Source organism: Cryptomeria japonica, chromosome 5 (assembly GCF_030272615.1).
Source record: "Cryptomeria japonica chromosome 5, Sugi_1.0, whole genome shotgun sequence".
Lineage (NCBI taxonomy): Eukaryota > Viridiplantae > Streptophyta > Pinopsida > Cupressales > Cupressaceae > Cryptomeria > Cryptomeria japonica.
Window position 1 is genome coordinate 88,417,348 of NC_081409.1, and position 24,907 is coordinate 88,442,254.

The 24,907-nt window shown below is 33.9% G+C and overlaps 1 protein-coding gene across 1 annotated transcript; it reads right to left on the reverse strand.

The window, feature by feature from the left end:
• Positions 1 to 16,977: 16,977 nt before the first annotated feature.
• LOC131054723 (uncharacterized) lies at positions 16,978 to 20,699 on the reverse strand. Its single transcript, XM_057989303.2, has 5 exons — positions 20,054 to 20,699; positions 19,714 to 19,761; positions 19,450 to 19,512; positions 19,248 to 19,313; positions 16,978 to 19,138 (listed from the first exon to the last, which is right to left on the reverse strand). The coding sequence occupies exons 1-5, from the start codon at positions 20,342 to 20,344 to the stop codon at positions 18,920 to 18,922; spliced, it is 687 nt and encodes a 228-aa protein (XP_057845286.1). The 5' UTR covers positions 20,345 to 20,699; the 3' UTR covers positions 16,978 to 18,919.
• Between the last annotated feature and the right edge of the window lie 4,208 nt (positions 20,700 to 24,907).

Here is a 24,907-nt window from a genome sequence, read left to right on the forward strand (position 1 = left end):
CCAACCCTTACTCTTGTAGGAAATTTTGCTCATCACACCAAGATCGCCTAAAAAAAATGAAACCTTATACAAGAGAGTATGCAAGAAATGAGCATTCTTAATAATAAGATCTATGAGATATATTGCGAGTGTACAATAATCTTTCTTGTATAGGTAAGGTGAGCGATAGGATTAAACAAGATGTTGACATGTTGCTTAATCATATATTATGAGAGAAATTAAAATAAATGTTAAATGACCTAAGACACAAGAATTTAATGAGATACATGACCTTATTTAATAACTAACTTCTAGAAAGACACCTGAGACCTAAGTTAACTTAACATGTGAATATGTCCACACTAAGGATTTAGTTAGGAGATAACCTTATTATGCAATTTAAGGAGGAGCAAAACCAATGCAAATGATGTAAGGATGCAAAGATACAAGATGAGTCCTAACTACGAGGCAATTTTAGATACCCATGTACAAAAGATCACTCAAAAATGGAGTAAAGGAGAAAAACCACATGGAACAAAAAAAAGCTCTCCGAAAGAGAGAATGTAGAAAGAAATCATGTACAAGTGATGAAATGTGTGATGTATGGAGGACTCATCAATAACCCCCAAGTACTACATCCATCGTGAAGATGTAATACAAAATTCCATCCATAGGAGAGAAAGATATAGTCTACATAGCCCCCTGTAATGAATGATCTCCAAAGTCATTGAAGAATGTCCGAAGACAAAAGAGAATCCATTGTCTACAAACAACAAATCTCTCCTTGGGAAGAAAAAGATCCATTAGCGAATGCTAAAGAAGATCCATCTCCATAAAGAATAAAGAGGGAAGAAGCATCCAAAAGTGTATCTTTGAAAGCTAATAAGGTGCCTTTGAGTATGTCTCAACAAAAATTATGTGTTACTCCAATAAAGGAAGATAGAAAAGGATGTAGAAAATCAAGAGAAATATCTAAAGAAGATGTGTCATAAAAGAGGAGAGAAACTCCCTTAAATATGTCCTCTATATTTGTAGAAGAAGAATGACAAAGAAAATTGATATACTAGTCAAGTAGCCATCCCACAAAGCCAAATTTGGAAAACCAAAAGTATCCTACTCAACTGAAGTCCTAGAAACCAAGTCGACTTTGAAGTTTGATGAAGCAAGAGATGATAGAACCTCATCAATGAGCTAATGAACAACAAGGTTCAAATGGCCAACATGGTTCTCTAAATTCCTACCCACACTGGATTTAGAAGAATCCACCTTATAAAATTCACCATAAAAAAATGGGAAAGATGTAGATTTTATTATCATGATTAGCTTTGTCGATTGCAACAAGTTGTTTGCTATGAAAATCATGAATGAACATAGAATCTAGAGTGAACTCAATAGGCATACCACTCTAAGCTATCTAATAAATTGAAGAAATATTATGAGAAATGTCGGAAATGATAAACATGTCATTGAAACTTCTATTACCCATATTAACATTCCTCTTAGCATAAACATCAAAATAATCATTATTAGCTATCAAGATCTTAGTTACCCATGAAGGCCTAAGTGACGAGTGTTGGAGCAAATTAATATTTACTCACATCTTAAGTTTACTTAGGCATATCATTTTCCTAGGTAGTAGGTAAAGTTTATTATTTATCTACATTATTGTTTTTGCATGCATAGTTGTTGAGTGGTTGAGTTCTAATTAACTTCTACCTACCCTTGCATTTCATTAAGCCACATGTCATCATTGTGTGCTCTCGTCTCTTTTGCTCTTGCCTTTATAAGCAAAGCTCATGTACATTTCATATCATCTCAATCTCAATCATTCATCTATTGGTAAATTATATTTCTCTTGTGAAGGTTTATAGTTGTTTGTAGGTATTGGGAAATTCATAATTTCTACAACAAGAGCCAATCTAGTGATCCTATCATATGAACTGAAGCACTAGAGTCAAGTATCCATCCAATAGATTGATCAACAACAATTACAGCAAGAGCGTGATCTTTCATCTTTTATCTTCATCAACAATGCATCTTGATCCTAAATGTGTAGATGATCAAGTTTGTGAAGAAGAAGAGATGAACTGGAAGACCAAGAAGGCAAAGTAATGTTATATTCCTCAAGGATTTGATTCATCTTTTCTAAGTGTTTCTTATAGCAATTATGTTCATCATGCCCAAGATTATTACTATATCCACATTTGGGTATCTCATTATTAGGTTTTTTCTCGTTAGAAGGCACAAGACTACATTAGATTATGTCTTAGGTTTATTATTTTTCTTTCCTTTACCCTTAGGTGATTGTGCAATTAATGCCTAATTCTTAGGAAGTACATCAATTTGACTAAGATTAGCTTGTTCTCTAGTCAATCTATCACAAAATGTCTAAAAAATAGGCATATCAAATGGACCACATAATCCATCCATTGTAGAATGAAAGGAAGTAGAGAAGTATGCAAATGGGCCCTTAAACTTAGACAAAATAAAGAATATACATTCCTTACAATTTTATCCTTTGCACAACCAATGAATCAAGATCTCAAATATTTGAATTTTACCACATAATTTTCAATGGTAGAAAAAGTTGTTATAATTCATGATTGTTGAATTCCTACAAGCCCAGATAATCATCTGCAAGAGTACCTATTACATATAAAGGAGAAATTGCACAACAAACGAGAATATTGAAGACAATAACAAGAACTGAATGCTTGATTGAATATTGCTTGATTTACAATGAAGGATATATCATCCTTATAAAGAAATCTAATTCTAAAGATAGAAACCCTAAAAAGCAATTAATAATTAATAATAAATTAATTATTAATATTCCTAAGGGATGCATGCATATTAAATGATTAATAAATGCCTAAAAAGCTTCCTAAATTTAGTTTAAGTGAAAAAAGAAAATGCGACTTAATTAATTAATCAATATGATTAAATTAATTAAGTAAATAAAACTTTTTACTCTAGAAACACCCCCTTAAGATTAATTTAGGGAGAAGCTAAAAAGCTAAGTGCATGAATGCGGCTACATGCAACAAAGGCAACTACATGCAAATTTGGGTCCCGACAACAAGGCTTGATGAGGTATCGAACCACAACATGCAAATCTTTGTAAAGTGGAGAAAAGGAGAAAACCCGGTGGGAACAAAACTCATCTCCAAAAAGAGACGAAGGAAGACCATGAAGCCCTCCAAAAATGTAGAATCTCTTGTAAATGTTCCTCCATAGGAAGAATGAGAACTAATGTTGCACCAAAAAATGTCAAAGAGTGACAAAACCAGGTACCAATGTCGATGATGATGAATCACTCACTGCAGATGATAAAGACGAGGCACGCAGACCATGTATAAGAACCATCGATTACACAAACATACTGGCATGCTCAATAGAGGAGACAGGTCAAAGGTCTGATATCGAATTCCTAATCTACAATACAGAAGGATTGCATCATATGTGTCATCAAAAGACGAAGGACAAAGAGGTGTGGCACTTTATGATAGTGTGCGTACAACATAGCTCAAAGAAGAAGATCCAACATGAAATGCAAGTGTGCAAAATTGGAAAACATTTAGATGAGGCTACCGCCAAATGATGCCTTGTAGAAATTTGTGCTAGTTGGAATATAGCCAAGGGTGAAATTAAGGAAGCCAAAATTGCCACCCCCCCCCAAAGGTTATCGGTTGGAGAACGCTGCACACAGGTTAAGTGAAATAAAACATGTTCCCATTTTTTCTTATTAGGACAAAATTAGTTTTTTTTTAATTAAAAAAAACACAAAAAAAACGCCCTTCAAAAACTTTTTGAAAAAAAAAGAAGAAAAAAACAATTTGTTTTTAATTTTAAAATGCATGCAAAAATAATTAATTAAAAACAACCAAAAGCGCATGCAAAAAAAAAAACTTATTGAAAAAAGAAAAAAAAAAATTGTTTTTATTTAAAAGTGCATGCAAAAAAAATGATTAAAAAAACCAAAAGACATGCAAAAAAAACTTTTTGAAAAAAGAAAAACAATTTGTTTTTTTTTAATTTTAAAAAAGCATGCAAAAAAAAATTGTTAAAAAAACCAAAAAATCACATGCAAAAAGAAGTTTTTTTAGTTAAAAAAAACTAATAAAAAACATGCAAACATTTAAATTTTTTTTTAAAAAGGCATGAAAAGTTTTTATAAAAAAACTAATAAAAAATTAAAAGTTTTCTATTAAAAAAACATGCAAACATTTTATTTTAAAAAATAAAAGACATAGAAAAGTTTTTATTAAAAAACTAATAAAAAAGAAAAGCTTTTTAAAAAAAAATCTAATAAAAAAAAAAAAAAAAACTCACGCACCCCAAATATATATATATATATATATATATATAATTTTTAATTAAAAAATTATTTTATTTTGATTCTTTTTTAAAACAAAACAAAACCTATACTATACATGTGTCTGTACGGCTAGCCAAGGAGGGGAAATTTTCTCTTTGAAGCAGACGGTGTCCGATCTAAACGAATGAACAGGTGATCTTGGGGTTTTTTGACGTTTTGAGTCCAATGGCGATGTTGATTTGAGCTATGATACCATGTCAGAATTCATGATTGTTGAATTCCCACAAGCCCAGATAATCATTTGCAAGAATACCTGTTACATACAAAGGAGAAACTGCACAACAAACGAGAATATTGAAGACAATAACAAGAACTGAATGCTTGATTGAATATTGCTTGATTTACAATTAAGGATCTGTCATCCTTATAAAGAAATCTAATTATAAAGATTATTAAATGCCTAAAAAAATTCCTAAATTTAGCTTAAGTGAAAAAAGAAAAGGTGACTTAATTAATTAATCAATATGATTAAATTAATTAAGTAAATAAAACATTTTACTCTAATAAAAGTGTTAGTGAAAAGTGATGCCAATTATGTTGCCAATTGCATAGCATGAACCTAACTAATTGAATTCTTGTACTTATCCCATACATATTTGGGAGCGCACTCCTCAATATGAAAGAATGAGATGTCCAAAACATGCATAGCAATCAAGCCCGTAGCCTCATCACATGTGTTCCTATGAGCAAATCTCTCATATTATCTTAAAGAATCAAGTTAATGGTCACTCAAGATATACCAAAAAAATCTTACATTGTATTCTAACCTTCTATATGTGATAAAATTTATGAGGAGTAAGAAGCTTAAAACCTGATTCATCCATTAGGGCAATAAGCACTAAGAGAGAAAATTAGACAAGAATTTGTCAAAATCTTATCTAAAACCTCTCAAATGTCAATCAATATTGAAAATGAATGCCCCCCATAAAATATAACTTCTCCAAGAAATAATATGTCCAAGTAATAATTGATTATGCCAAAATTTCCAAAAATATAATATAATATACTTGGGGCTGAATATGGAAAAAGTACATGGATAAAATGATGGAACTCTTGAATACCTTTCAAATGCCATTTCACTCACAAAAATTAGATAAACTAATGAAAAATTATGAGCTCAGAGGTTTGAAAGGGGAAAAATCACTTTAATCTAAATAAAATGTACCTACAACAAAATCTAGCAAAAAAACTACACCATTGTACAACATGCAAAACCAACTTTTCATCAATATCTCATTTGCAAAAAATTGGCAGCCTTGTTGGAAGTTATGGCTCGTTGAATAAAATTGCCCTATTAGGGGTCCTAGAGGTCAAATTTAAGCACCTAAGGGGTGGTCAATGATCACCCACGTGACCAAGTATGTTGCGGTTGGAATAAAAATGCATCGTTGGCCTATGATAGCATTGCTTAAGTAGAACATTGATGAGGCGATGGTTGGAATGTGTCCCCCTTCCCCCTTAGAGTATAAGCTTTTGATTCCAATGGGATTGCACACTTATTACACTTAATTAAAACTTTTTTCTAAATAGTGATTTTTTTTATTTTTTATTTTTTAACTTAAAAAATAAAAATTGTAGCTGAGTGATGCAAGGCCAACATAGGGCTACCAAAAACATGTCACAAATGCAAGAGGTTGTACCAAGCTTACATAGGATGATGCAGCCTAGACATCAACAATGCAATATTCTATAAAATATGCCAAAAAAGATGTTGAAGCATAGAGAATATTCCTTATGACTACATACTGACTACATACCCCAACGATGCTAATGCATGTAGATGGTATGGATCATACAAATTTCATACAAAAATGTTGATTAGGATGAAAAAAATTCGGGGGGATTGGGGTAAAAGTCTCTGATTTTCATGATTTGACATATGATCTTAGGGTTTTTGAGCCTTCCAAACAAAATGGCGGGATCTATTTTGGTCCAAAGTGCTCCAAAAATTTAGCTACATCCAAGACCTGGAAACCACCTCCCAACTTCAAACCCTTGTAGATTTAGCCTCACAAGCCCAATTTGGACAAAATTAACTTTCTTTGACTCCTTATATTCAATGGTGAGCTTATAGTTTGTCTAACACACTCCAATATGAACTTGCAATGAAAATCCACAAAAAGGAAACCTCAAATCAAGTCATTTTTCAAGCTTTTTTATTGTCCAAGTCACCACATGATACAAAAGAAAAGCATACCTAACTTTACTAAAAATCACCAAGATCTCTCATTTAACAATATCTCTACTCTGCTTTGTATAATTTTTAAAAAATGTCTGCCACTCAGAACTCCCGCCCGACTGCCTCTGGCCATTTCTCCCTTAGTTGTTTGGAGGCCTCTTCCCGATCTAATGGCGATGGTCCTCCTATGGCTGATGCTCTCGTGGATCGTGATGCTCTTGATGCGATGCGGCTAGACGCCCCTGTTGTGGATGGTGGTTTTGCTTTAGGGGTTTCCAGAGTGGCTTGCTCTGCTTTCGGGGCTTCTAGGGGTTCTTATGTGGATCGTCTTGCTTCTAGAGGGGGTAAGGGACCTGCTTATGCTGACTCTAAGCCTTTTCCTCTTTGTCAGTCTATTTCTATTAATTTGGAAGAAGAGATGGTTAATGTGATTGATCAGATTGTCTCTAATCTTTCTTCTCTTGCGATTATATGTCAGTTTAGGGGTTTTTGGCCCAACCTTCTGGGACTCCATGAATGGATCTCTAAGCACTAGGAACCCCTCATTTCGGATTCGGTTCAAATTTTCCCTTTGGTCAAAGGTTTTTTTATTGCTAAGTTTGAAAAACTAGTGGATAGAAAGATTATTCTATGTGAACATTTTTTTACTTGGGAGAATCGCTTCCCGTTGATGATTAAGCCCTGGCATGAGGATTTCAACTCCTCATCTGAATCCTCCTGTAAAATGTAGATTTGGGTTAGACTCTCCAACCTCCCACTTCATTTTTGGGTGGACCAACTCCTTGAGGAAGTGGGTGAGGCTTTGGGAGATTTTCTGATGGTGGATGTGGAGTCCCCTGATATCCTTCATTCTACCTATGCACGTATTTCGGTAGATATTGATGCTTCTAAGGGGCTGCCAACAGAGATCAAACTTTCGACTCCCAAGGGTTTCTAGATTCAATCTTTGGATTATGAAGGGATTCTCTTCAGATGTAGAAGATGCTTCAAGACTGGGCATCTCGCGATTAAATGTGATTTAGAGAGAGTTAAAGTGAAGAAGCCCTCTTCATGGTGGAAAGGTGCCTCTTCTCAACATTATACAGTATTCAAGAGTTCTTCTCAGATGGTTGGGTAGGATCTTCCCATTAATGGCTCTAAAGTGCATGTGGTAGATTCTACTGGATTTTCCCCCAAGGTCCTTGTTAGTGTTGTCCCTTTAGCTGGCGTCTCAAATGGTGTTCCTGCTTCGATTCCTTCTGAACCAACTGTTGGTTCTAATTTGTCTACTAGAGTTGCCCCTGTTGCTGGATGTGATAAGATTCTTGTGGGTTCGTCTGCTGGTACTGCCCCTTTGTCTACTTCTGCTTCTATAGCTTCAGCTGGAGCTGTCTCATTGTTTGTCTTGTCTTCCAGTGATGTACCTAGCCTTGGCTCTGCTAGTCCTGCTGGCTTTTCGAGGTCTGTTGGTATCTCCTAGGATGTTGGGTTTCCTGGGTTGGATTCGCTGGTTTGGCAAGCTGAGGTTGCTAAGGTTGAAGAAGGTTGGATTTCGGTTAAAAGCAAACATTCTAAAAGGTCTTCATCTTCTTTTGATATGACCCTTAGATCCCAAAAGAAGGGATCCAAAGGGAAATCCTAATGTTGGTTGGTTGCTCCTGGTTGGGGGTACCTGTTGTTCAAACTGCCTGTAGACTTTCCATGCATATGTTCTTATTTGTCAGACAACTTTTCTTTCTGGAGGGGTCAGACTGCTTAGATTCCCTTTTCTTGGCTTTGATCTGTCTCGTGTTTGTTCCGCTTTGTTTTGTGGATAATCCTGAATATTTTTAGTTATGGGTTTCAGGTCCTCCCTATTAAACCTACTTTGTACAGGGTTTCGGGTCCCTTAAAAACATGTTTTTAACTTAATCAAAAACAATAGTTCTACTCTCAAATCCAAGAAAGGTTTTGCAAGGCCATGACTCTAATATCATGTAGGAAGTTAAAATGATCTCATCACACCAAAATCACCTACAAAAATAAAGAAGCCTTCCACAAGAGAGTATGCAATAAAAGAACTTGCTTAATATTAAGATCTATGATATATGTTATAGCGTATAGTAGCCTTACTTATATAGGCAAGGTAAGTTATGGGATTAAACAAGATGTTGATGCGTTTCTTAATCCTATGTTATGAGAGAAAATATTAAAACAAATATTAATTAACCTGGTATATAATAAATAAATGAGATACAAGCCCCCATTTAATTATTAACTTCTAGAAAGATGCTTGGGACCTAAGTTAACATGTGAATAGGTTCATGCTAAGGAATTAGTTAGGCCAAAACCTTATTCACACTAACAACCTTAACCTTAAAATCCTAATAATAACATTGATTGAACCCTAACCCTAACCCTAATTAACCCCAACCCTAATTGATTCCTACCCCTATCCCCAACCCTAATTAAATCCTAACCTAACCTTAACCCCAACCTTAATTAATTCTTACCCCTATCCCTAACCTTAATTAAATCCTAACCCTAATGGAACCATAACCATAACTCATGCATAACCCTAACCCTAATTAAACTCTAACCTTAATTAAACCCTAACCCTAATTAAACCTTAATCTTATTTGAATCCTAACCTTAATTTTAACCCTAATTCACCCTAAGAATAATTAAACCTTAACCCTAAACATAAACCCTAATTAAAATGTAACTCTAATTGAACCCTTATTGAGTCTTAATCATAACCCTATTTGAACCCTAATTGACCCTAACCTTAACCCCAAGCTCTATCATAGAATGTTAACCCTAACCCTAATTGAATAGTTACCCTTATTGAACTCTAACCCTAACACTAAAAGAACCCCAATCTTAAACCTGACCCTTAATGAACCCAAATATTAACCCTAATTAGACTTAAACCCTAGTCAAACCCTAACCTTAATCCTAAATAAGTCTTGATTAAACCCTAATTGAACCATACCTCTAAACTATAATTAAATCTTAACCCTAACTGAACCATAACCCTACCCCTTGCCCTAGTTAGACTCTAACCCTAAACTTAACTCTAATTGAACACTTACCCTAAACCTAACCTTGGTGCTAACCCTAATTGAACCATAAACGTGTCTCTACATGAACAATAACCCTAATTGAACCCTAACCCCAAGATTACTTAATCCTAACCATAATTAAACATTAACCCTAACTCTAATTGAATCTTAACCCTAATTAATCCTAACCATAATTAAACATTAACCCTAACTCTAATTGAATCTTAACCCTAATAAATCCCAACCTTAATTGAATCCTAGCCCTAACCCTGATTATACCCTCACCCTAAACTTATTAGTAACCTTAATGGAATCTTATACCCAACCTTCATTGTAATAGTGATAGCCCTAATTAAACCCTAGCCCTAATTTAACACCAACCCTAACTCTAATTATACTTATTAACTTAACCCTAATTGTAAACATAACTCTACACTAACACTAACCATAGTTAGAATTATAATTCTAACTCTACTTCTAATCCCAACCTTAATTATGATATCCAAATTTTACCCACTTCAAATTATTATTTATGTTATTTGAGTTAAGATATTTTTAATCATACTATCTAATTCATTATAAACCCTTGGATATTTGATTTAATATTTTACATTTAAATTACTATAGAAGCAATTTAATGTGAGTTAAGATTAATAATTATTCTAAGGTTATCATCATTTCATTTATTTTAAAAAAATCATCACAAAAGAAAAAAAAAAACATTTGATATACTAATATAAAAAATTCATTAGAGAAGCATAATCTATCACAACATGAAATGAATGGATCTAAAATACATGCAATCTACCTTACAACATACTATTAAAAGGATCCTAAATGGAGACAATTATATAGAGGAAAAAAAATCTACCTTTCCGTGGCATAAAGGTACCTTATCTCAAATGTGCACACAAAAGCCCAAAGAGAAAACTTTGTCGTAGCAAAAAATTGGTTAGAGCCCCCACTTTAGTCTACCTTGCAAATAATGGTATATATTTTTTATCTGATAGAAAAAACCTTACACCGCATTAAGTTGGTAGCAATTAACATGTATGTAAAGATGTAAAAAATAGTAAAATACTATTTATTACAACTCATGAGAACATACATATTAAGTGGCCATCCATTATGCCATTCTATAACAAAGCAAGATTCAACTCATTCCAAGAAGGAGAAATTATGTCATCTTATTCTTAAAATTCTTTTGGGGATTAAATAACTAAGATTTGAATGATAGGAGCATCGTCCCAAAAAAATTAACAAATTTAACAAAGAAAAAAATATTTAAATGTTCTCTTTACATTGGCTCAACTTATCACATCCTTCACAATTTTTGCTTTGTATTTATAGAGGTTTCTCTAATTTTAATCTTCACTTCCTAGAGGTTGTTCTATTTTCACTTTTCAAATTAAAATGCTCAACTTTCAATCTTGTGTGTATAAAATTATTCAATTATTGTTTCCTATAATTTTATGAGTAGATTAATCAAATAAATCTAAGCCAAAGAGAGATTATGCGGTTTCCATTCAAAGAAAACAATTCATAAAATTCAAGTTCTTCCAACATTCCAATAAAACATACTAAACATTCATCTACAAACTTAAATATAAGAAAGCACAAACTTATAGATTTATAAACCATTTTCCTTTTCATTAATGAGTTAAAACAATCAATGGCTTCCTATTAGGCTACAAAATTCCTTTGGTTAAAAATTCCTTTGGTTAAGTTGCCACAGTCAATGTACTAACTTAATTGAAAGATGTCATTTCATGACTCTAAATATTGAATCATAAGTAAATAAATGCAACAAAACCATAATCTAAAAGATCACCAAACTTGCATAAGGGCTTGCACCCAACCTATGATCCTTGTCTCTTTATGCAAATCTCACAAGGCCTTTGCAATACAAACATCTTCACTTATAGTCCTTACTGCCATGAAGAATAATCAAACCACATATCATATAAACAATACATACCTGTAAGTAAATTAAATATAATGTCTATATATATTTTGGTCATAGGTTAGAACACTTCAAAACTACCAATCACGAAGATAGTATACAAAAATTTGTAGCAGTCTTTAAATATATTTCACTATTTCAATAGACAAGAGATCAGTCCGTAAACATATTTCACAATTTCAATAGACGAGATGCTTCAAGCATTTGTAAAGAAGGGAGTTATTCTTTATACAAGTTCTTAAAGCCCATATATCATTGTAGAATGCCTCTAGACATAATTTTTATTTAAAGAGAAAATTAACAATTTGTTTATGATTACATAGTATAAAAATGGAAAACTCCATGATCTTATTTAAAGAGAATTTATAATTTTTCTACTATTTAAGTATTAAAAGTCTAAAATTTTCTTCTTCCTTGTTTTAAATGGTTTCACACAAATTTTAATTTTCATCTTATATTTTAAAATAAGGAATTGAATTTAATTATACATTTACAAAAGTAATTTTTTTATTAATTTAATTACTATTAGAAAAATGTTAATAAATTTATTTATAAAAACAAAACTGAAATATTCTAGCAAAATACTTATAATAATATTGGGCCTAAAAAAAATGTTATCGAGGATTACATCCATATGATAATGATACTAACTAATGACTGAATACATGTATCCTTATACATACACCATTGTAAATTATTATAAAATTATTACATATGATTATTATTAGTAGGAATATATAATTATTATAAATAAAAACATATTATTATTAATAATAACTTAAAAGACATTCTGTATCATGGAGATTCTTTGTTTAAAAAAAATTAAAAGAAAAAACATAAAAGATAATCATGAAATGAGAATATATTTTCTTTTTAAAAGATATTAACTTATTAGAAAAGTAGTTTAACATTAGTGATTCTTAATATCATTTACAAAGCTTAATGTATAATTTATTAATATTTTATGGTATCATAAATGATTTATTAAATTTAGAAAGGGCCTGGCCCTTTTATAGAGAGAAAGATTGAGCATTAAGCCCAATAGAATGCCAAATAACAGTCCAACAATTCGGAAAGAACAAAGAACAAGAGACACAAGACTCTAAACAAACAAAAACCAACCTGAAATCAGAGTGGTTTAAAAAAATGATCCAAAGACCTTTGCTTTAACGCAGTAGTAGAATCCTTCTCCTGCATCTCAGAGAACACATAAAATCACTGGCACATCCTTCAATCAGCCCCAACACACACAATTCATGGAGGATCTCCCTTTATTAATGTGAGTTTTCTTAACCTCCTGATTGGCAGCCTTCTTTTTAATTTCTTAATTTTATCTTTCAAGCAGGAAGTGTGCATATGACCCACTATATTGTAATTCATGTTGATCTCTGTTTATTCTATACTTAATTAAAGTCATGTAATGCCACAGTCCATAATATTAACATTATTCAATTCTGATTTGCACTGTGTAATATTTTTCATCATATTACACAGTGCAATCCAGAAATGAATAATGTTATCATATACTTTTCATTTCATTTACTCTGCCCATTATTATTTTTTTCTCTGTCTGATAATTATCAGCCTACGTTAAAATACTAATTTGCTGTCAAAATGCCCAAGTCATATAAAATCACACATTATATTAGTTTGTTTTCAATTTTTGGGGTCATTAATATGAGAATCAAGGAGATACAATTTCAGTAAGTGAGAACAGGATTAGGATTTACGCTCTATATTTACTTCATTCCAAGCAGTATTATACTTGAGCAATTTAGTGTATAGATTGCGTGAAATCAAAATCTTTAAATTCCCTCCCATTGACAACATCTTGCTTGCCCTGTTCCCTTCCAATCAGATGTTATGGTTCATAGAAATTGATTTATAATTTATTTTAGTTAAATTCAGAACACCCAGCTTGCTCTCCATTGGGCCTACTGGTGTGGATATTCAATTCATTTCTTAAATTATTTGAGTGAAATTCATTCAAATTTTCATTTGAAATCTTGATACAGCAACCTGCTTACCGATTTAATCCCTTGCAGACTATTTAATAATTTGCAATCTTTATACAGCAAGCTGCTTACCGATTTAATCCCTTGCAGACTATTTAATATTTACTCTGTTTTTTATTCCTTTTTAGCTGTTTAGTTTTGTTTCAATTATTTACTCTGTTTTCTATTCCTTTCTAGCTGTTTACTGCTCTGCTGTTCTATCTTTTTGCTTTACTGTTCTGGGTACTTTTTGACATCCCCCACAGCTTCCCATTAGTGATGATGCACTTGAGCCGCCTCCTTGAAAGTTTGAATTTCTTTCTTACCTGCTGTTAAATCAAGGAGAAACTTAAAAAGTTGCATTCTCCATCCTGCAGGTTAGAATGTCTTTGGCTTTTCCTTCCCTGTGGAACTTGTTACTTTCCTTGAATTTGATAGGGAGTGAAGATTTCCAGTGTAAAACTTTAGATTCCTTTTATTTAACTCAAATCTTTCCTGCCAAAAACAACAAGAGTGCAGTTCAGAACTCTGTGTCTTGGAAAAGAACATGGATTGTGTAAGCTGTTTTATGGTGCAGCAATGCATTGTTAATTGAATAAAGAAATGATTGTGAATTTGATAGGGAGTGAAGATTTCCAGTGTAAAACTTTAGATTCCTTTTATTTAACTCAAATTTTTCCTGCAGAAAACAACAAGAGTGCAGTTCAGAACTCCGTGTCTTGGAAAAGAACATGGATTGTGTAAGCTGTTTTATGGTGCAGCCATTCATTGTTAATTGAATAAAGCAATGATTGTGAATTTGATCGGGAGTGAAGATTTCCAGTGTAAAACTTTAGATTCCTTTTATTTAACTCAAATTTTTCCTGCAGAAAACAACAAGAGTGCAGTTCAGAACTCTGTGTCTTGGAAAAGAACATGGATTGTGTAAGCTGTTTTATGGTGCAGCCATTCATTGTTAATTGAATAAAGCAATGATTATGCTTAATGTCAGTCCAATCCAAATCTCAGCATACCTTTACATATTCATGTCTATCAGCTGATATCTCCTTCTACAGTGGTAGATAAAATGCTTCTGGATGACTGAGCAACCAGCTTACCCTCCTCATTAGCCTGAAGTAATTATTCCAAACAACAATAAGAATTCACACATAATACAGTAGGATACATGGCCCCACATAAATGTCTTTAACTGATTATACCTGCCAATAAAAACCTTAAGTAATAAATTTCAGTGAAACTCATACCTGGCATTCTTTAACATCTGCTTTTGATGAAGATCTTGAACCAGATACAAACCCAATGTTGTTGGTAGACATTTTATAGAAACAAATACTAGGAAGACAAATCCCAAATAATTTGTTAATGCTGAAGTAATGAGTCGCATCACATAAAGGTAACAGTTCACATAAAATCAAGCTGCTTTAGCAATATACAAAGTTGAAATTGAATAAATAAATCGTAGAATGTATAGCTTTGCTGTAAATGTTTCATTCATTGTTCTTCCACTGCTATGTTGGTTTGTAGTTCAACCAGCATGAGCAGCCACCCAGGTCATTTGTGTAATCCGAAAGCTATTAATAACTAATTACTCATTCAGTAATTTATCATTCAGTGTAGAATTCGGAGGCAGCAATTGGATTTGAAATGTATATGACATCTGCCCTTCTGAAAGTATTGAAAATTTGCACAAAGTTTAATACAATAGACTTGGAAACAAATTGGGGGGGGGGGGTAATTTCATTATGAATCCGTTGCCTATTTTTCAAATTCTTCAAGGACTGTATCAATTAAAGTACACAATGATTGTAGTGCTTAACCTTTTTTTCAAATTTCAATGCAGTTCAGAGTAGCCCTTGCATAATTCACCTTGATTGAACTTTACAGGTCTGGACATATTTGATTCGTGTAAGCTCTATCGGCCACCTCCTTGTAACCCTCCTATTTTGTAAGCCTACCAGATTTAAATGCTCCTACTGAAGCTATGTGTGATATAGTTCCAAGTGGGTTCAGTTCATTTAAATCCTATTTAGCCAACAATGCACCATTCTTTGACATCTAATAGACTAATTCAATTCTACAAGACTCCAGACTTATTGAATCAAGCCGAGAAATCAACCTACACAGCAAAATCTTTTGTTGATGAGAGAAGAATTCTTAAAAAGCATGCATGATTTCTTGCACACATTAAATTTAACATCTGAAATTTTAATCTTAACTGATGTATTGGTTGCTTACTAATCACCTGAAGAGAGGTGACATTGGTGCAAGAATGCAGCCTTCTTGCTTCGCTAACTGCCAGTCTTTTGATAAGATTCTGATTTTCATTGTTTGGAACTTTTTCTTGGCCACACAAGCTAGAGAAAATCTTTGAAAATTCTAATGATCTTTTGGTTTTTATGGTACCTTTTGTAGTCTTTATGAATAAATCTCCCTATTTCCAAAATTTCAATCTGGATTTTTCAAATCAATAGTCATTATATTAAAGAATACAGCATAGTTACCAGAGTCATTAGTCATGTTAAATCGCATTCAAGGGTTTTAAGTTCCTCAAAGTTGTATGTACATAAACATTAAGGTAGTTGATAAGTAGGAGGTATTTTCCACTTAGGGTGGTTGATATGTACATAAGGTAGTTTGACTTGCTGTGGAAAATACCTCCTACTTATCAATTAACAATTAAGGTAGTTTTTAGGTCCCCTGCTGAGCAAGACTACTGCTTTGGTGCATAAGACCCTTCTGTGCATGCAAGAGGTATTGTTTTTCCATTACCTTACATATTACTCAACAAGATACTCGTAAATTATCCTTCACTGGAGTTGAACGTATGCTCCTGTAGAGGTCACACTTTCACCGTCAGGCCCACAAGAGGATTGTTTTTTCATATAATTGTCTATAAGAGATGTATCTTTATAGGGCAGATCTCACTATTGTGGTTGGACACACTTAGATGTTGACGATGACAGTGACAGCATTGTGAAGGTACTTGCCCAATACACCTAAACGGGTGTCAAATTCTTCTTGGAGTACACAAACTTTAAAAGTTATGACATAACGTCAGGGCAGAACAGCTTATCATTGTCTCAGTAGAGTTCTTCGGTGGCAAGCAAGGGCAGAATATTAAACTAGCTTGCCAGGGAGTAAATTGGTAGCAGATTGCTGTACAAAGATTTCAAATCAAAATTTCAAGGAATTTCACTCTGCATCATCATAATTAAGAAATGAATTAAACATCCACACAACAAGTGCCATACAAAATGCCAAAGCAAAACCTAGTCCAGTAGGAGAAGGACAATTAGAAATCAAACTGGGTGATTAAAATTTAATTACCTAAATAAATGACAAACCAAATTCTACGTATCATACCATCTCCATTGGAAGGAAACGGGACAAGCAAGATGCTGCAAATCAAAGAAATATTGTTTCCTAGCACCCATAATTTATGAATTTTAGTAGCATGGATGTGATTCAAAGTCATTCATTGCACGCACCTTATATCATAAGTATACTCTTAGTTGACCTCAACCAATTGGTCAAATAATACTGTGTAGAATGAAGTGAAAATAATGGAGAATAATCCAAAGCCTGCAATCTCTTATTCAAACATTTGATCTCCTTGATTTTTATCCTTTATTAAATTTTTTTGATGGTTCATCAAGGCATAATGAACATGACTCATCTGACCATTTGTTGGCACAATGGTTGTAAGCATTGTGTAAGTTGAACCTCTGCATGTTGGAGTGCCTGGGTCTGAGAATGAGGGCTATTCGAGACCTGCCATGGATCCCTCCTGTTTTTTAGGCCTACCAGATTTGAATCCTCCTACTGAACCTATATGTGATATAGTTCCACATGGTTTTCATGAAGAAACGCTTCTTTCAAGGAACAAAGTTGTTGCTGAAAAAACAAGGAGGTGGCAAATAGTGCTTACAAGAGTCAATTATGTCCAGATGTGTAAAGTTCGATTAAGTGATCAGTAGGCAATCAATACATCAGTTTAAACTGTAATTTGAATCCATAAACAAACTTGAGATAAGTACTCAATTATCAAGTACCTAGAAGCAATCTTCAAGCATTAGATCTCCCCTCAAACTAAAAATAATATGTCGGTGAGATTTCAATTAATGAATAGAAAATAAAAAATACAAAATTAAAACTTGCATGATCAATAGGCAAAGAAGTGTATACTCCTTGGAATCAAATATAAAAATGCACTGAACTTTATGAGATGATGCTAGAACGGAGACCAGATCTCCTAGGTGCATACAATCTTATTTCTTACAACATTTTCATTTGTGCCTCTCTTGCAATGCCCATATTTTCTCACAAATTGTGAAAAACAAAATTGGTAATAGAATACAAAATAAGGAATCTGAATATCTTATTTATATCCTTTGAACTCTAGTGGATTGAGAGAGAAGAAAGTTCATATACAAGGCATAAATTTATGCCCAAACTCGCAATTCATTGCTAGATGCTACCTACATACTGTAATGGGCAGCACAAGTGAATTGCGCCTCTCTTGCAATGCCCATATTTTCTCACAAATTGTGAAAAACAAAATTGGTAATTAGAATACAAATTAAGGAATCTGAAGATCTTATTTATACCCTTTGAAATCTAGTTGATTGAGAGAGAAGAAAGTTTGTATACAAAGCATAAATTTATGCCCAAACTTGCAATGCGTTGCTAGATGCTACCTACGTACTGTAATGGGCAGCACATGTGAAGACAACTTTGTCATATCATGATATTGATTAACAATATGCATGCTTTGTCAAATATCTACAAAAAATCTATATCCTCTCCTTTCAACTGAATGCAAAGATCATAACCAGCAAGGTTGCACCATTTGCAACTACCATTCACCTTAACCAGCATTAAACTAATGTGTCTACTGCCTAGGTCCTTGAATAGTTCCCACTAAATTCAATCAATTAATTTAATTTCTATTTAGCCAACTATACAGCACTATTTGGAATCTAATAGACTAATTCCAATCTACAAAACTCTGGACAGTGAGAATCAAACCAAGAACTCAACCTACACTTCAAAATCTTTTGTTGATGAGAGAAGATTTTAGAAGCATGCATGAATTCTTGTACACATCAAATTTGATATCTGAAATTTTAATGCAATACATAGTAGCCCTTGCTTAGTTTGAACCTTACACATATGGGCATATTTGACTCTGGTAAGATCTATCTACCGCCTCCTTGCTTCAATAGCAACAACTTTGTTCGCTCAAAGAAACATTTTTTATGGAATCCATTTGGAACTATATTACGCATGGCTTCAGTATGAGCATTCAAATCTGGTATGACTAATCAACAGTAGGGAGCATTTAAATTTGGAAGGTCTTAAAGAGTCCCCATTCTCAAACCCAAATGAAAATTCAGGTTCATGTCAACACACAGACACTCCAACATGTAGAGGTCCGTCATACACGGTGCTTAAAGCAAGTGTGCCAACAAAATGGTCAGGTGAGTCATATTCATTATGCCTTGATGAATCTTTAATAGAAACAAAAGTTTCTGTACCATGGTTTGAGCCCCTATCAAATGGTGTTGGCTGGGGAGTGGAGAGCAACTTTTGCTCTTGTCTTTGATTAAGGCATGCTGCCAACTGCAAAAACCACATGCAGCCATCTCTCAGTAAAAGTGTAATTCCTTATTTCCTCAACTCTTTGCAAAAGCAAAATTAATGAAAATGACAGTCAAATACCAGGTTGTACCTGTGATTTTAAATGATGGTTCCACTCCTGTAGCTCCTGATAGGTTTTCATCAGTTGCTCTTCCTCCTGATCCAAAACATAGTACCCATGAGAAACATTTCCTCTGATCAAAACTAGTCAAATAAACTTGTTCAGATACATCAAGAGATGGTACTTATTTAAAAATTAAACTAAAGTAAAAACAAGTGATAAACAAGCCAACCTTTTTCAATCTACTCTTTTCTGAAGAGAGTGTGTTCACCATGTGTTTCAGTTCCTTATGTGTCTGCACTCATCAAAATCTAAATGTTAGTCATGTAGAAGATCTCTTACCTTTCCAAAAAGAGAGGAATATTTAATGCACACATGAACGCAAAATTCTGTAGATTCAAAATGGGAATGTATAAATGCAAGTGCATGCAAAAATAATAAGTGCTGCAAAAATGTATATTTTGTCACTCAAAAGTTCATATATATGGATACCAACCTTTTTCTTAGGTAGCCTTCTCCGGGATGATTTTTTTACACTCATATCCTGCAGAATTTCAAACCCAACTCAAACACTAAGAAAAATCTCACACCCAATTCAAAAAACTAAGAGAAAACACAGAACCAATTCAAAAGTTGAAAATCTCAAACCCTATATTTTAACATGACTTATAGCAGATTCAAAGTTTTCTGAAAAACACTACAAAACATACAATTCAGACAACACCCCAAACCCATTATAAACAACTCAAATCGCTCAATACCCATTATCACCATTAACAAAAAAAAAATCAAACCAACCCAATTCAAATCCTAGTAAATCATAAAGACCCGCTTACCTTTGAAGACGGTGGCAATCCACCTGCCCTCTCATCAAACTCATCACTTTCACTCCAGGATAAACCAAGCGCCATCAAGGGACTTCTGTTGGCCAGTTTGGATTGGTGGGTAATGTTGTTATCACTAAAGCCACCTCTATCAATGGCAGATCGCTTCCTTCTGATTGCCCACTGAAAAAAAAAGCAACCCAAATGACAAAGCCTTAGCAAAGAATCTGCTGCTTCCATTTCTTCTGCTGTCAAAGCATTGCAACTCCGAAAATCCCTGCTGCGCTTCTTTGGCCGCTCCATAGCTGCTGCTAGAAAAACTCAGTAGGGCTACTCAAACAAGGCTTAAAAAGGCATGTTTTCCCTTCTATTTTTGGGGCTGGACATGAAGATCGCCACCAGCATGTTTGGGTGCTTTTTCCTTGCGCTGAATGCGAATAAAGAAGAGGTGGGTGAGCTGCATTGGTGAAGAAATGAAACCCATAGGATGGGTTGTGGCACTTCATGCCACGTGGCTGGATGTCGGCTCTTTCCCTCCTTTCCCTGCGGTATTTTGAGGGTTTCGAAGTGGTCGAATCGCAGCAAAGGAACCAGCTAGGAAATACCAAGGAATGGGGGGTTGATTTTTATGTGAGCTGGATTAGATTTGTTTGTGCATGACACCCTGGATAAACAAGTATTGGAAAGTTTCTCCACTCTTATTTCATGTTCCCATTGTTAAATTCTATTTTCTGCTTAATTTTAAATAGTTAGTGTTCCCATACAATTTTAAAATTGTGAAAAAAAGAATAATTTAGATAAAAATAAGCCATGGAAAAAAAGGAGGCTGGAAATAAGCCTTATTAGCAAAAAAATGTCACGTGGCTCCACAATTTGCTCTCCCTCTTTTTTTAAGATTTTATTTCTATTTTTGTTTTCAAAATTTAAGTGCACAAATTAGCATTAATACTATTAATACAAAGTTTGTTTAAAAATAAGCAGTAAAGATAAATATTCATCCAAAATAAGCTAAGCAGCCGCATGGGAACATGCTCTTAAACACCCTTCAAATGGGAAAATCGTTTTCTCTTATGGATTAAAGTTGTCCTTTCTTTCATTTAATTGAGAGTTTTGAATCGAGTATCTTCTAAGTCATTACGTCAAGTATATTTGAACAAATTTAAGTTATATTAATGAAAACTTTAGGCATATTGTAAAAAAAATATATGGTTTTATTAAAATTTATTTATATAAACAATAATCAAACAATAAACTTTAAGGTTTAGAGTTTCAATTGAAAATTTTAATTTAGAATTAGAATTACATAATTTAAATAGATGTGAAGATCAAGGTTAGGTTTTAAGTAAGGTTAATTAGGGTTAGAGTTAAGATCAAGGTTATGTTTTAATTAAAGTTACTTGTTAGTATTAGGGTTAATAATATTAGGGTCATATTTAACATGTTAGAATCAAAATATATTTAGAGTGAAAATTAGAATTAGGGTTAGATTTCATGGGTAACAAGTTTAACAAATGTAATGCCAACCCTAACACTAACCCTAATTGAACCCTAACCTTAACCTTAACTCTAAATGAATCATTACACTAACCCTAACCCTAAACTTAACTGTGACCTAAACTTTACCCTAGAATCTTAACCCTAACCCTAATCAAACTGTGACCCTAACCCTAATTAAATCCTAACCCCAAAGTTTTAGCGCATTTAATGCATTTGTCCGTATTTGATCTTTTTATTGTAGGAGTTGCAAGTATTTTGTCGATAGGTTGTACAACATCCAGAATCAAGCATACGACATCCAGAATCATGCATACGACATCCAAAACCATGCATACGACATCTATAATCATGCATACAACATCTAGAATCGTGCATACGACATCCAAAATCATGCATAAGATTTCTAGAAAAGCGCATATAGTTTATATTTTAGCACATTTAAGTTTCACTATAGCGCATTTAATACCCAAAGTAGAGCAATTGATCAAAATTTTAGCGCATTTAATGCATTTGTCAGAAAATGGATTTTCCCAAAACTAAATTTTGTTTTCTTGCTTGTAGGTACGTTTTTCGCAGGTCAAGGACTTAAATTTCCAAACTACCAATTGTTTTCCTGCAGGTTTTGTGGGTCCAAGAATTAATAAATCAAAACAATGTGTTTTATTTTGTTAAAATAGGCATCTAGCTTAATTAGGGGGTTAATTTTCAGCCTGTCTTGTGTGTTTTAAGGTCAAAGTGGTAGTTATTATGCTCTCCCCTTTTATGGGTGATCAGAAAGCTAAACCCATGGAGATATTTTTCATTTAAGTAGTGCATTTTAGCTTTAGAGGGCCCGCCTCCCAAGTAGCCCATAAGGCCAAGTGAGAGGGAACAAACCAAGTGGGAATGACTAAAACCAAGTCTTCCAACCCACACTAAAGTAAATGCAATCATGGTGAAAATCATGGTTGACGGTAGTGCTCAGGAATAGATCTCCTCTAGTACCCTTGTGGTGTGTAAAACCTTGGTTTTCAAGGTTGGGAGACCTCTTAAGTGAGCTTATATCCCAACGTGCCAAACAGATGCCCTTACTAGCACCTCTTTTTAGGTAGAAGCCACCTGGTCCACCTCCGAACACTTCTATTCTCTCAGTGCAGGGAGGGGGAATAATCTCTCCTGAAGGCACTCACCATATGTCCCTCTTGAGCTTAAGTGTGAACTCCCCTTTTGATTACTTATTGCAAGGCTCCTAATAGGATTTCACCAGCTCTCATAAAGTTAAAAACATGGGCGCCATCAAGGGGGTGACAAGGTTGTGTGAGCCAACAGGGTACCAGGTTGTGGGTTGAGAAGTAGTAGTGAAGCCAATCCTCCATAGGTAGTTGTGCTTGATTTTGTCTTCTTTCTTCTATACCCATGGAAATTTGGGCTTTCTTTAAAGCCTAGGGCATACATTATTTGTTTAGAAGACTAGGAAAGACAAGTGATTGCTATGTTTTTATCATCACTTCACTAAAAAGACATCTAGGCATTGCTAGACAAAAACATTAAAATCTAGAAAACTCGTTCATCACTGTCAAAACACTCAGATAAAGTAGATTTTTGCATATGATAAACAGTCTTGTGCATTTGAGTCACCTAGTGATGCATATGATATTTCTTTATGCTCATACAGTTCTTAGACTATCACATATAACTCTTGTTTTAGTGAATCTAATCGTTAGTCTGTCAAATGTGATGTAAAACTAGTTTAGGGTATCCCAAACACAGTTCAACGCATATAAAGTTTAGAACAATGCATTTAGGGTACAAAATAGCGCATACACATCACAATCTAGAACATATGGTTAACAGAGTCGCGCATATGATTTAGCACATCCAAAATAGTGAGCACTTCCACTCACTTTTAGGGAATTTTAAGCACAATTTTGGATACCCTTTTTTGCCTAGAATTCGTTCCAACTATCACTGTAAGAAATTCCGACCAAACATGCACAACATTTGGCAAGAGAAACAATTGTTAGCATCACAAATAATTGTTTACTCTTTTATCATCTCAAATTGATCATTCCAACAAGGTTATCTATCATGTTATATCATTCCTTGCCCGAACCTAGACATGTGATTGTAATCACGCATACTCAACTGCTCCAATAGGGTCATAGACAGTCTTGAGGAGAGCAAAATTATAGACCTTGATATACTATCCCCACCTTTGATGATACTGCTATCAGGACCCTCATTGCCATTGAACCCAATGATCCTATACCATTAAAGCATCCCGAACTCATTGTTCAGGAAAAAACTGGGCCCACTGAACTAGAAACCTTCCCCCATGATCATGTCATTCCCTTGTACCTCAATGCAATTGAACCTATGACCAATTCCACCAGGGAACTCAATAAAGTAGCTTTAACTCAAGGAAGTATCAAGTCTTTCAGTCACAAAAGTGAAATAAACAAATAAAAAATAAGATCTAATGGTGAAAACCATACTCTAGAAGCATTAGATCATGAAAAAGTAAAAAAAAAGGACATATCCAATGGTGAAAACCTCCTAGAGGCACCTGAGGATGAAAGGCTTGATACTCTCCCTGAGCATTACCAGGAAAGATCATCAATGTTGATTGAACCAACAGTACCAGTCAATATTCGAACAACTCAAACTCCTAAAATTGTTCATTTGGTCGCATCATTATCTGAATAGGAAAATCAAGATCATATCAATTTCTTCAAAGAAAATCAAATCAATTTTGCTTGGTCCTACGCAGACATGCTTGGGTTAGATCCGGATCTTATCATGCATCATTTATCCATAGCACCAAGAGTAAAACTAGTGAAACAAAAATTGAGAAAGATGCATCCACACATTGCATTGCTAGTGAAAGTTGAGCTAAAGAAGCTGCTTGATGTTGGCTTTATTAGAGAAATTGATTATGTCGAGTGGATCTCCAATATTGTACCAATATCAAAACATGACAAAACCATCTGAATATGTACAAACTTCAGGGACTTAAATAAGGCTTGCCTGAAAGATGACTTTCCTTTACTAAATATTGACATGATAGTAGATTAGATAGCATGGCATGATATGTTCTCTCTAATGGATGGATTCTCCATATATAATCAAATAAAAATAGCTCCTGAAGATCAAGATAATACAACTTTCACATTCCCTTGGGGTACTTTCTGTTGGAACGTCATGCCCTTTGGCCTAAAAAATGCAAGGGCTACATATCAAAGAGCAATGACAACTATCTTTTATGATATGATGCATACTACAATGGAAGATTATGTAGATGATATTCTGGGAAAAGCCTTAAAGAGAGGAGATCACTTACACATATTGGACAAAATCTTCACAAGATAGGAAAAGTTTAGTCTTCGCCTC

What these genes read in the sequence shown, in the direction of transcription:
- LOC131054723 (XM_057989303.2), bottom strand. Translation starts at nt 20,344, where the DNA reads ATGGAGCGGCCAAAGAAGCGCAGCAGGGATTTTCGGAGTTGCAATGCT. An exon ending in GATTGCCACCGTCTTCAAAG is followed by an intron (nt 19,762 to 20,053) that starts GTAAGCGGGTCT and finishes GAAATTCTGCAG; the next exon opens with GATATGAGTGTAAAAAAATC. An exon ending in AAAAGAGTAGATTGAAAAAG is followed by an intron (nt 19,314 to 19,449) that starts GTTGGCTTGTTT and finishes GTTTTGGATCAG; the next exon opens with GAGGAAGAGCAACTGATGAA.